Here is a 13,650-nt window from a genome sequence, read left to right on the forward strand (position 1 = left end):
TAACAAAGCCTTCCATGACCAGGTCTTGCCTGCCTCTTGTCTCCTACTTCCTTCCATCCAATTTCTATTGGACAATACCAAACTGTTACCTCCTGTTGACACCAATTACACAGTTCCTGTTCCCTATGCTTGGAATGCCTCTCTTGTGTTCCCTTTTCACCTCTGCTAGGGCCTTAGTTCTTCTAGATAACTGTTTTTAGCTGCTAGGCAAGGTCAAGAGCTCCCTTCTTATGATCCTGTAATAGCCAGTAAGTAGCTTTTTCCATATTCTAGCAAAATCCTTTCTTTCATCTGTCTTTCTGATTGTAAGCAATGTTAATATGCGAACGGTATCTTCCTCATCTTTATATCCCCAGTGCCTGGCATTCAATATATGCTTTTTGATAAAATTTTAAGTTCCGCAGTTTAAAATGAATCAATTTGGGGCGCCTGGGTGGCTCAGTGGATTGGGCCACTGCCTTCGGCTCAGGTCATGATCTCAGTGTCCTGGGATCGAGCCCCGCATCGGGCTCTTTGCTCAGCGGGAGCCTGCTTCTCTCTCTCTCTCTGCCTGACTCTCCGCCTACTTGTGATTTCTCTCTCTCTGTCAAATAAATAATAAATAAAATCTTTTTAAAAAAAAATAAATAAAATAAAATGAATCAATTTGATTAGTTATTTTTATTTTAAAACTCTATTGACATGGGTCATTAAGAGAATATATTTGGAAGGATAATACTGTGTATTAGTTAAAGAATTCAATCTGTAGAGTCAGACAGTTGGAGTTCCCAAGGTAGAATTCTGATCCTGCTATGGTTATACACTAGCTGTTTGACTTTGGCAAATTACCTAGCCTCTCTAGGCCTGTTTTCTTACCTGTAAAATGAGAATTGTTTTATGTACTTCATAGTGCTGAATTAAAGATTATATAACCCAAGAAATATAAGTGCCTCTTACACTGCCTATATGGCACATACAAACATTCCATCATTATTGTTATTAATAAAGGCAGGTCTGGAAAGATGCCACATGTGGGGAAGAACACTGGGTGGGGCAGGGAAAGGCAACATCCCAACCTTGAAACTCTGTCTATAGCAAGCTCAGTTCAAAGCACTGTCTGGTTCATAGACCAGACTATTCTATGTTCACAAGAAACTGGGGGATCTCGTCATCGGTATTTCTCAGTCACTGACACACACTGAAGGGGCAGTGTGTGTCAGTGACTACTCCTTATCTCTAGCTAACATGTCATCTGCCCACTGGAGAGAGAACTTAGAGTAATTCAGAAGAAAAATTAGCTATTGCCTGTCACCTATACAATGCTATGTGGTTTACAAAACTTCTTCAGATTCATGATTCATCTACACTCTGTCACAAACCGTGGGTTGGCATTTTTGTCTCCATTTTATAGGTAATAGAACCAAGATTCATAGATGTTTAAATAACCAACTCCAAGTCATGGAAACTAGGATGTTGCCGAGTTAGGATTCAAATGAAGGCCTTTCGATTCTAAGTCTAGGGCCTTTTCTAACACACAGTAAGAGATCAGGCAAAAGGGAACACAAAAATGGGATGGGGATGTAAGGCAGAAAGATTATAGGATAAGAAAGAACTAGCTGGCAAGGACAAAATCAGAAGGGCTGCCATCCCTCCTGAGGAGTATAAGAATGATAAATATGTGTTGGGGCAATGAAGGCCTTATGAGCTGGTGAAGAGGGTAATATGAATTATGAATATGAATTATTTTCCTTTGACAAGGAAAATAACTTATCTGGAAAGCTTTGAAGAAATCATTGACTCTCCATTTTACAGATGAAAAAATCCAGATGTAGGGAGATACCTGACCACCCTTCAGTTTCATACCATTAATGGGAGAGCCAGTCCAAAGACTAGCCACAACTTACTGGTATGGGTGTGTTAAAATCTTGAAATGCCTTTTCCTTTTTAAAAATAGCTTTACTGGGGAGGTGATAGCTGGCTGGTTGGCTCAGTCCGTAGAGCACGCGACTCTTGCTCTTGGAGTCATGAGTTTCAGCCTCATGAGCATAGAGATCACTTGAAAAATAAAAAACAAAAAAATTTTTTAAAATAGCTTTTTGGGACACAATTCATATACCATAAACTTCACCCATAATAATTACTCAATAATTTTGAGTAAATTTATACAGTTGGGTAACCATCACAATCCAGTTTTAGAACATTTCTGTTCTAAAAAAACACTGAAATACTTCAGTAGTGGTTAGTAAATAGCCACTTCCCTCAAATCCCCAAAAGAATCACCCTTCAATTCTCAGAATCACTCTAGACCTCTCTATGATCTATTTACAGTATCTGGTCCACAGAGCAGGAGCATCCATGTCCTTGCCCAAACACTGAGCAGCTTCTATTCTTCCTGGTTGGTACCTTTGCTACATCTGTGCCCCATCTGTTGTTAAATAATGTTTGTGTCACCCCTGGAAGGATCAAGGCAAGCATTTAACTCCTCTGGTTCCTAATCTGAGCTTTTCACATAACATCCTGCTTTTCAGAAAGATAGGAAATTAAGTAAGTGAACAAAAGAAAACAAGAGCTATGAAATTATGTCTACATACAAGATAGACAGGTTTTGAAAGTCAAGAGATTGAGCTGGTATTTATAGTGATGGTTACCTCTTCAGTAAAGGTATTCTTATCTTGAGGTTTATACACTTTTGGTAATGGATGAACTTCTGAAGATCAGGTACCTCTCTGAAATACAAAATTTCATGAATACACACATTTTTCTGTGAAGTGGGTCCATGGACCAAAAAAAAAAAAAAAAGTATAACTTGCTAGGAACATGTTTGGTAAGAGGTTTGGGGGGGAAGTAAAAAAGGAATGTGCTCAAAGAGTACATACCTGGGGAAAAGAATTTTAGCTAAAGGGATAGGAAAAAGAAAGAAAGTGAAGACAAAGTTCTCCTAATTCATGGTTTTATTTACAAGCCAGATATGTATGTGAATCAACTATTTTTGACATGTAGAATAAGTCACACAGATTAGGTCACATATATAAATGCTTTATTATTTTGCTAACTTTCTTTGTCCTCTGTTAGGAGAGTCACATGAAATGACTAATTTGGGTTATGCTTTTCCTAAAGTACCACTCTAAATTGTAAATCTGGAGTTTTGATACTTCATTAAATCCCATCTATGGCTCAACTGGATTACATTAGAATTTTAAAATTGTTAACTATGGCCTGCCAGTAGGTCTACATAAATTACGATGAAGTCAAATTCATTCCTAGTATATCTATAAATGTGAGTTTTAAATTCAAAATAGTACATCATTCCCATTGCATTTTATCTTAGACTTTTTAAGATGGTATTTTGGACATATTTAAATTTTGATGATATCTACTAGGCACATGGAATTTGAAATCTGGAAGAAAACTTGGAAGATTATGCAGTCTGATTTGCTCATTTTATTGATAAATAAACCCAGAGAGATTAAGAGCCCTGACCAAGCTTGCTTGTGACAGAGCTAGGACAAGGCTACAAACATTGGATTCTTAGCTTGGTGCCTTTTCCAACATCTAGTTAACAAGCTAATGGTTACTTAACTGTGACATTTCTCTGATGATATCAGTCAGTAGGAGAATATGAATAAACCATCTGTGGAGACATAGGCTCAAGCAAAGACTCAACTCTGCCTCTTCACACTCTGACAAGACGATTCTCATAGGACTGCTCCTAACTCTCCAGTCTAGTGAATCACTAGAACTCAAACATTCATAAATCATGTAATATTATCAATATTGTGGCATTTGCCCAATGATCAGTTGTGAGTTCTCCAAGTTACTGGACTCTGGTTTCCAATATTTCCTCCCCTTTTCTGCCAGAAAGTTCAGCTGCTTTTAGTCTTCTGTGTCACAGCCTCTACCTTAGCCTTGGTGGGGACAACCTCAGGCACATACATAGCTTCTGCATGCCCCTTTTTTTTTTTTTTTTTCCTTCAGGGAGGTAGAGGTGGGGTAGTTTGTGATATGAGGGAGAATACCTTCTTGAACATGATAGTCATTTGTAATTGATGTGGAAATAAAAAAACTATCAAACCTAAGAAAAATAATAATAATTGCTTAATATCATCTAATATGCATTTTATGTGTAAATTTCTCCAATTGTTTCAAAAATATCTTCTTTACGGCTGGTTTGAGTCAGGATCCAAACAAGGTTAACATGACTGCATTGGCTTAATATGTCTCTTAAGTATCTTTTTTCGCAAAAGGTGCTATTAAAAAGATTCCTTAAGGGCATGGGAAATTTTAATTTTACTATTATTGAACTGTTTTCCAAAGTGATTGTCCAAATTTGCTCCCATAGAGCTCTTATTGAGAGCTTCACTCCGCTTTTGGTATTGTCATACATTTTATCTGTTGCCTATGTGATAGCAAGCCCCACACTATAAAGAAATATGTAAGCCTTATCTTCAAACACTGCATAAGTCAAATGTTTTATTTATTTATTTTTAAATTTTATTTATTTATTTATTTGACAGAGAGATCACAAGTAGACAGAGAGGCAGGCAGAGAGAGAGAGAGAGAGAGAGAGAAGCAGACTCTCTGCTGAGCAGAGAGCCCGACGCGGGACTTGATCCCAGGACTCCGAGATCATGACCTGAGCCAAAGGCAGTGGCTTAACCCACTGAGCCACCCAGGCGTCCCAAGTCAAATGTTTTAGATAGAAAAATATTATGCTCGCTGGAGATACTATATGTTCCACCCCATCTGAAAGTCACTGTTTTAGCTCCTGAGTACATCAGGATCTCTCCATTATATATTAATAAAAACATGAAGAAGATAGTAAGCATATATCACTTAACATTTCCCAGGAAAGGTATGCCTGGTACAGACTTTTCCCTCCCAAAAGGACCTTTTTAACATAAAGCCCCAGGGACCAGATTTGATTTTACTGAGGAGTGTTAAGAATTCTGTTGATTCCCTTTTCTTATTCATATGTCATGGCAGGTTGTTGGTTCTGAGGATGTCACAATGCTTTGCTTGTGGAGTCCTCTGATGTCACTTACACCTTAGGAAGAATCAGCTTTTAAATAAAATGAACTTTAGATGGTAAAACTTGATCTTCTGGAGAAATTTTCAGAGATCATGGGGATACAGATCTCCAGAAGAAAATATATATGGAAAAACTTTCCTCTTTCATTGAGATTATATGGGTTTTACTCACAGTTGAAATGTTAAGAACACAACTGAGCTGACACCAGATACGCTTCCAGATGATTCCTGGTTGCTAAGAGCCTCCAAACATTCCTCAAGGACACCATCCTTTTGCACAACAAAGGGAAAACCAGCCCATTTCTGGCACTATGATGGTATTCTAAGAGGAAAGAGCAAACCAGTGTAACTTCCTCTCCATCAATTAAAAACAGTTGGTTTAATATTACACTATAGGATAACGTGTATTTTAAATTATAACGTGTATTTGACAGATCACAAGTAGGCACAGAGGCAGGCAGAGAGGGATAAGCAGGCTCCCCGCTGAGCAGAGATTCCTGATGGCGGGGGCTCCATCCCAGGACCCTGAGATCATGACCTGAGCCAAAGGCAGAGGCTTAACCCAGATGCCCCCTGATTTTTTAATTTTTTTTTTTTTAAGATTATTTGAGAGAGAGCCAGCACCAGCAGGGGAGAGGCAGAGGGAGAGAGAAAGGGAGAAGCAGACTCTCCACTAAGCCGGGAGCCCCACGTGGGGGGCTCAATCCCACGCCCCTGGGATCATGACCAGAGGTGAAGTCAGGTGCTTAACCGACTGAGCCACCCAGGGGCTCCCCAAATGATCTATCTTTAGAGTGGGAAGGAGGATATTCTACATTGTTCTTATATTTAAGTCCTACAGAAATTTCTTAAAAAGAGCTCCAAGTTAATAAAATGACAGATTTCAAGCTTTTGTTCTGCTAAAGTAAAAGCCTACTACTCAATATGTCAGCCATTTAAATTTTTAAAAGAGCAAGAACAGGAGGTGCAAGTCTTTGGCTTCCATTTTCCTCTTAACCAATGACATCTTCAGTTTTTGGATAGCTTTTTAAAATGTGGCTTCCGATAAATGTTGGCAGAACTGGTACATTCCCAGAATAAATACTGAATGTTCAGCTTTCCCTATTCAAATAGGGACCTATTCAAATAGGTCGAACGACCACAAAACTGCCCACTGTGAAACAGGCTGAAGAGGAGTCCAGATGTGATAGAAGGGGTAAGTGTATCCTCAAAGTGCACTGGTACATTAAAAAAAAAAAAAAAAAAAAAAAAACCACACCACATCTAGGGTCAAATCTCTAAACAAATGTGGATGTCGTAACAACCATAACCATTACTGACACACGTGAAGTTTAAAACTGACGGGTTGGAGTAGAGGGGAGACAACAGTACACGAACAATAGAAAAACTTCAAAAATTTCTCTTCCCTTTCAGGCAAGTTTCAGCTCTACAAATGTACCCTTGCCTTTAAAATAATCAACGTGTTGTGTTGCTCTCAATCCTCATCCCATGGTACAAAGAAATCTGTGTCTTTCTCCCCCAAATTAGGAATATGAGAAGCCTTTCAGACCGTCAAGACTAGAAAGCAGCCCCACGGAAAGTGGTATCCCGCCCGAAGGATGTGAAAGTGGGCATGGTGGTGTGACATCGATGGGGGGGGGGGGTACTTCAAACCATACACCTGTGGTTAAAAAAACAAAAAGAAAAACCCACGGGACTGGAGATCACCAAGATTTTAGGGTATATAGAGAAAAAAACAACAACCGTGGCCAGGTCAGACCAGAAGCGGCGTTTCTTGGGCGACAGTAGCAGCGGGTGGGGCAGCCGCGGACGCCGGAGAGCAGGATGTGACTGAAGGTACCAACAACGCCATTTACCGCGCTCTCGCCTGCCCCTCCCCCCCGGAGGCTCAGCGCGCCAGCCAATCCCCTCCCGCCGTCCCCTTCCCACCGGAGGCCCCGCCCCCGGCGCCCAGGATGCTGGGCCCCCGCGGCGTGACGCGAGCACGGCAACTCCGCCCCCTGCGTCTCTGGCCTCGCCGGCCTTGGGGGGATGGTTCCATCATGGCGTCAATGCAGGTGAGAGGAGTTTGCAGCATCTGGGCGGGCGAGGGAGCCGCCGAGAGGACGCAAGCGTTTTGTCGGGGGCGGCGTCTGGGACTCTGGGGTACCCGGACGGGCTCGGGAGTGGCCCTGGTGGCCGGTCTTTCCCAGCTTCAGGACGTTGGGGAGGGGTGAGAGGTGGCGAGAAGGGCGGGGGAGGGGGGTCCTCGGTCGGTCGAAGCGGACACCAGCCGGCTGGGAAGTTGGGTGATAAAGAAGGCTAAGACGAGGAAAGGGAGAAGTTTGGCGTTGGCTCGGCGGCAGTGGTCTCGGAATCCCCTCTTGCTCGCTCAGACGTCGGCCTGCTCGCCCGCCTCAGGGATGCCTTCTCCCTGGTCCTTGGCCGGGCGGAAACAGCTGCTCTCGCCGTGGTCGCTGGGGCAAGGGCGGCCCTGAGAGGGGCTGAGTGTGGGGGAGCTGAAAAGGCGTTGCGAGAGAAGGCGGCTGGCTGCAGAAGCGCTTTGCGGCCTCTGCCCAGGCCTCCCACGCCCAGCTTCCCCGACTGCCCGGCCCCTCGGCTCTCCTCTCTTTGACTCTTAATCCTTTGCCCCGTGGGTACCTTTCTCTCTTGGTCTTCGCATTCTCAACGAATATTAGTCCGGCGGCTCACTTTGTCGCTCTTCCCGAAGCTGCCCTTGGCCCATGAATATCATTTGCCGCCTAATATGCAATCTTCCTGAGATCTGAGTCACCAGCCCCTTTATACCTCCGGGATAGCTCGCCCTCAAAAAAAAAATTTTTTTTTTCCCTACGGTGCCCCACCCTTATGGTCCGCGGTAAGGCTTTTGCCCCTCTTCCCTAGATCTTTAGTGGAATCTTAGTTTGATAGGAGGCGTTTATTAACCCGTGTCCTATCTCTCTGACTTAGCAGTTCATGGTTTTCTGGCTTTCCAACTTAATGCACTCCTTTTTTCCAAATCCAAGGAGTTCGAATTTTTTTTTTTTTTCCAGGCAAAGATGGCAACCACAACTGCAGTTTTGTAAAGATTGTCTCTGCATTATCTATAGCCTGCATTTAATTTTACAGATGAAGACTAGCTCGAATGAGAACATATAGGAAGAGAAGGTAGAACTGTTTGGAGTGGCAGCTGAGTGCTTTTTAGAGTTTTAACAACATCTTAAAGACAACTACGTTTTTCTTAGCATTTAGTGCTTTTGTTTCTGGAAGAATAAGCAAGCCTTCCTACCCCCCACCCCCCGCCCCATTTCTAGGCGAGAGCAGTTTTTCTTCTCTTTTCTGCGTCTTCCTCTTTTTTGCACATATTTGCTTCACGTTTACTTCTGTGTTGTCTGTCCCCTTTCAACCTATTTTCCATGCGATATTCTCTTTACCTTCTCTTCTTCCCCTGGACTTTCCTGCAGAATAGAAAAATGTCTTAACTTTCCTACTTTCCGCAGATCCGTGCGGGGGTGGGGGCGGACAAGAACAATTTGAGGAAACATTATACTTTACACTTGTCTCCCCAGAGACATTAGAGAAGTTTCGTCATTTGAGGCCAAAAAAGGAACTGTGCAACACTAGTTGAACAGAAGGCGTATAAAATAAGATTATTTGTATTAAGATCAAAACTATTTAAGACTAAAAATTATAGTTAAAATCCACAATGCTTGTGATTATATTTGACAAGAGAATTATTGGGATGACTAATTAGCTGGTTAGATTCAGACTTAGAGTCTGAAAAAGGGCAGATTTCCATTTTTAAGAGAAAAAGTGCGTATAGAACTGAGTCAGTACCGAACTTATTGATAATCTTGAATTTTACATGTGACTTAAGCAATAGAAAGAAAAATACATGCCAGTGAAATACTGCATTTTTCTGTGTCCCAAGTATTACCAACCATCTTACTACCCTTTATTCCTTTGTGTCTTCTGATTAGAGGAATGGAAAACTGATGTTTACTATTTTAATTAAAACCGAATCTTTCCTTTTGTTTGTATTTTTGAAATATTTGATACAGGTTTTCTGGTTTCTTGAAAACTAATCTAGATAAATCAAGCTTTTTGAAACACAATACTACTTTTCTTTGTGGTTATTCTGTCTTTGCTGAACAAAATTTTTTCCTTACCATCTTAATAGCAAAATTTTGTTTTAAAGATTTCTATTTTTTAAAGTAATCTTTACACCCAGCATGGGGCTCGAACTCAAAACCCTAAGATCAAGCGTTGCATGCTGTACCAACTGAGCCAGCCGGGAGCCCCTTGATAGTAAAATTGAACTGTTCAGAACAACTGAATTACATATAAAACTGCAACCAAATTACGAAATTTGTTTATTCTCATAAATTTCAAAAGCCTACTGTGTCTGATATGGGTCACGGTGCTGGAGATAGGGCCGTGAACAAAAACAAAGATTTCTTGCTGTAGGTAGGGGAGATAGATAAGAAGCAAATATTTAAGTATTATATTAGGTGATAATACTATTAAGAGAAAGCGTGGAAGGGAGTTAGGAAATGGATATTTTGGGGATTTCAGTTACAGTGCTTAGGAAAAAGTATACCATACACAAATGCTGCTCAGACCATGTCCTTACCTAAAAAGTTTTCAGATTTCTTTAGCTTATGCCAGGATATTATTGCTGTTGAGATTACTTAAGCTGTAAGAACTATTTTAAAAACCTACAAATTATGGAAATGTAATACAGGATTTGGTTACTTGGTAGAAAGGAAATAAATAGTCTTCAGAATCAACATCGGGTAAGGGTGGACTTTGGCTTTTTCATTGGAGGGTATTTTGAAGTTGAGGTTTTAACTCTTAATGCACCCTATCAGGTGCCTCCCAACTTTATCTCAGGTGGTGCACATAGAAAATAATTTTTGAATCACACACTAAGGTGGATGAAGTGAAACACTGGGAATGAGTATCAGTATTCTGACATGTCTGTAATGCTCGGGTTGCTCTACTCTGTAATATTGCTAAAGTTGTTCTTCAATATACAGTTCAAGGTTGTGGTTTTCAAACTTACTTGAGCCTTTGAGATATTCTCCCCCCCCCCCTTCTTACTAGAACGAAGTTGCAAATTAACAAGATTGTGGTTAGATTATGTTTTAAGAAAGCTTTCTTAGAGAATTGTAGGCTTCTGGCAATACTTAAAAATATGAGTAGTTAGTATAAAGAAACATCTCCATTTAATTGTGTTAGTTCTAGAAATGTTAAATAACTCCTGTAGATTTTCTGCTTTCTTTTTCCTCTCTTGCCTAATGGGGTTCTTAACTGTTGATTTGACTGGATGGAAGGAGATTAAGATTTAGTAACAGATAGATTATGAATGTGTGCTTATTTTCATACGACTTTGAAAGAGTGTTATGTTTTATTCACAACTCTGCACTGCTCTTTACTCAAGTGTCTGGCTGTAGTGATTGAGAGAGGTAGAATATGGGTTCTGACTTTTTTAGTAGTCACATTGCCTGGACAGGCGGCATATAATTATTGTTTGATGAGGCCGTGAAGGGGTACAGCATAATCAAAACTTAGGTAATGGATTCATCTTAGATCCTGAGGCTTATTGAATACTGGGAACTTGGGGGAGTGTATATACCTAGAATTATATATCTGAGAAGGTTAACTGGGTACTCGGCTTGGTATAGGGAGCTGTTGGGACAAGTCAGGGAAAGGGGGAACAGTAGGGAATAGAACGGAAGGTACTTTGTTTGAGAAATCTAAACATAGGTGGAGTACAGGTGAATAAGGAATAAAGCTAAGATAATCATCTTAACTTTCAAAGCAGTCACTGTGATACTTTCTTTTAGCTGTTAATCAATTACTGCTTAATTAGACAATTTCTATTTTTATCCCAAAGTGTGGCATTTAACTTTTCAGGTCTCTTCCACTCCCCTGGGCCATATATCTCAGGAGAATAGGAAAAATACCTTTTCTTTGTCTCTTAAAGTCACCTGGTGATTACAGTAAATGTTTAACACTTCAAAAAATGTTTCTAATTAGCAAGTTCTGCATTAGTTTAATTCTATCTTAGAGAAATCTTTTCAGCAATTCTATAATGGTAAGATTGAGTTCCTATAAAGGAATAACTTAAAGGTGATATTTTTATATACATATTCCCCCAAAGGTGACTTATTTTCTTGGTTTATATGTTTGCCATAACCTTAATGGTTTTCAAAGTACTTTTCTGTTCTTTTCTCCTTGGATTCTTACTCCAACCTTGTAAAATGGGAAGTCAGATAATCCTATTTCATTTCAGTAGAAACAGAGAGTGACTTTAGGTAAGTGATCACTTATTTGGAAATTGACTTACTCCAAATTAATAGCAACTGAGTGCTGAAGCTGCGATTAGAAACCAAGCTTTGAAATTTGTTGATGCTATGAAGTTGTATATAATTAGTATGTTAACAAGTTTGGCATTGTAAAGAAATCATTGGGATAATTACTTTTCAGTCAAGAAGTAAATGTTTACTGGGATAATATTTTGTAGCTTCTATAGCTAAGATGGGAGAAAAATATTCCTTATATTTTATAACATATTTTTTGCATACATTTTAAAAAGGGTCTTTATGCATGTACTTATGCACTGAATAAAACTATGGCAGAGGTTTACTGTTCAAAGATAGTCTTTATTATCAAGGAGAGTTTTTATTTTATTTTATTTTTTTAAGATTTTAAAAAAAATTATTTATTTGACAGAGATCACAGAGAGAGAGAGAGGAGGAAGCAGGCTCCCCAGTGAGCAGGGAGCTCGATCCCAGAACCCTGGGATCATGACCTGAGCCAAAGGCAGAGGCTTAACCCACTGAGCCACCCAGGTGCCCCATCAAGGAGAGTTTTAAAAGTAGAAGTGATCTGGCATCTTTCTGAAAATACAGTTCTGCATAGTGTTTATTTGAATTGAATATTTGTTACATGTTATTTCTTTGTATTGCGGCTCTCTGCATTAATTTTATTTACAAAATACTTGTTTGTGTTTGTGGAGTGTTTTTAATTCTTCATTTGATAGCCTTTTTTGTGAATGCAGGTGTTGGGTCACCAACAAAAGGCATATGCCTTTGAGTTACTATATTCTGAGAAAAACTAATCTCATTCAGTAAGTCTTGTAAAAACTTCACTAGGTCTTCTGGAATCAAAAGACCTGGATTTAGGTTCAGTTTCACTACTTAATATCTATGTTGCCCAAAAATCAGGGTGTCAAGTTGGTGGTTAAGACAAAAGAAAATTAATAGAGAGGTAAACATGTATAAAATTATTTTTTTTACTTTCTCAAATCTGTTTTTTTCTGTATTTTTCCCCATTTTGGTACATGGCAACTTTTTTCATCCATTTGTTTAACCAGAAACCTTGGTTTAATCCCATCCTCTAGTGAAAACATTAGCAAATTCTGTCGAGCTCTATCTTCAAAATATATCCAGAATCCAACTGTTTATCCTTTCTTCTGAATTACTCTGTGATGTAAATCATCATGATCCCTCATCTGGAATATATCAACAGTTCCATAACTGGTTTCCCTGCTTCTGCCTTTTATTCCCTCACTGTGTTTTTCTCAGCCCAAATATTATTTAGATTCTTTCAAAACAAAAGCCTAATGTCACTTTACTTACAAACCTTCTGTGGCTTCCCTCTTTTACTCAGAATATACAGTTGAACCTTTAATAATGAAGGGTTAGTGGTACTGACCCCTTTGCAGTCCAGAATTCATGCATGGCTTTTGACTTCCAAAAACTTAACCATTGGGTGCCTGGGTGGCTCAGTCGGTGAAGCATCTGCCTTTGGCTCAGGTCATGATCCTGTGATGGGTCCTGGGATGAAGTCCTGCATCGGGCTCCCACTCAGCAGAGAATCTTCGCCTCCCTCCGACCATACCCCCTTTTGTGTGCTCTCTCATACACACACCCATTCTCTCTCAAATAAATTAAGTTTTATAATAAATAATAATAAATAAGTAAAATAAGTAAATAAGTAAGTAAAATCTTAAAAAATTAACCACTAATTGCCTACTGTTAGTTCAAAGCCTTATTGATAACGTGGTTAATATATATCTTAAATGTTATATGCAGTGTATACTGTATTCTTTTTTTTTTTTTTTAAGATTTTATTTATTTATTTGACAGAGATCACAAGTAGGCAGAGAGGCAGGCAAAGAGAGAGGAAGGGAAGCAAGCTTCCCGCTGAGCAGAGAGCCTGATGCGGGGCTCCATCCCAGGACCCTGGGATCATGACCTGAGCCGAAGACAGAGGCTTTAACCCACTGAGCCTCCCAGGCGCCCCTGTATACTGTATTCTTATAATAAAGTAAGCTAGAGGGAAAAGTTAAAATCATAAGGAAGAAAAAATGTATTTCTAGTACTGTACTATTATTTATAAAAACAAATTCACATGTAAGTAGACCTGTGCATTTCAAACCTATGTTCAGGGGTCACCTATAATCCAGAGTCCCTGTTAAGGCATAGAAGGCTTTATTACATTATCTATCTCATTCAAACACCCCCCCCCCAACTTGTCCATACTCCTTGCTATTTCTACCTCTGGGCCTTTACTCTTACTTCCTCAGCTTGGAATCTTCACCTATCTGGGTGGCTCACTTCCTTTATTCTCTCAGGTCTATCTTTAAATGCAGTT

The 13,650-nt window shown here is 39.8% G+C and overlaps 1 protein-coding gene and 1 long non-coding RNA gene across 2 annotated transcripts in view; one reads left to right on the forward strand and one right to left on the reverse strand.

The window, feature by feature from the left end:
• Positions 1–1,278: 1,278 nt before the first annotated feature.
• On the reverse strand, positions 1,279–6,946 carry LOC131826703 (uncharacterized). Its single transcript, XR_009351709.1, has 4 exons — positions 6,751–6,946; positions 5,180–5,329; positions 2,628–2,705; positions 1,279–2,034 (listed from the first exon to the last, which is right to left on the reverse strand). It is a non-coding gene; the product is annotated as an uncharacterized LOC131826703 (long non-coding RNA).
• Position 6,947: 1 nt separating this feature from the next.
• UBE2W (ubiquitin conjugating enzyme E2 W) overlaps positions 6,948–13,650 on the forward strand; it is an 82,405-nt gene continuing 75,702 nt past the window's right edge. The window contains exon 1 of the mRNA XM_059166203.1: positions 6,948–7,064. Within this exon, the coding sequence (XP_059022186.1) occupies positions 6,963–7,064 (102 nt within the window). The 5' untranslated portion in view covers positions 6,948–6,962. The remainder of the gene's footprint in view (positions 7,065–13,650) is intronic.

The sequence above is a fragment of the Mustela lutreola genome, chromosome 3 (assembly GCF_030435805.1).
Source record: "Mustela lutreola isolate mMusLut2 chromosome 3, mMusLut2.pri, whole genome shotgun sequence".
In the NCBI taxonomy this organism is placed as follows: domain Eukaryota; kingdom Metazoa; phylum Chordata; class Mammalia; order Carnivora; family Mustelidae; genus Mustela; species Mustela lutreola.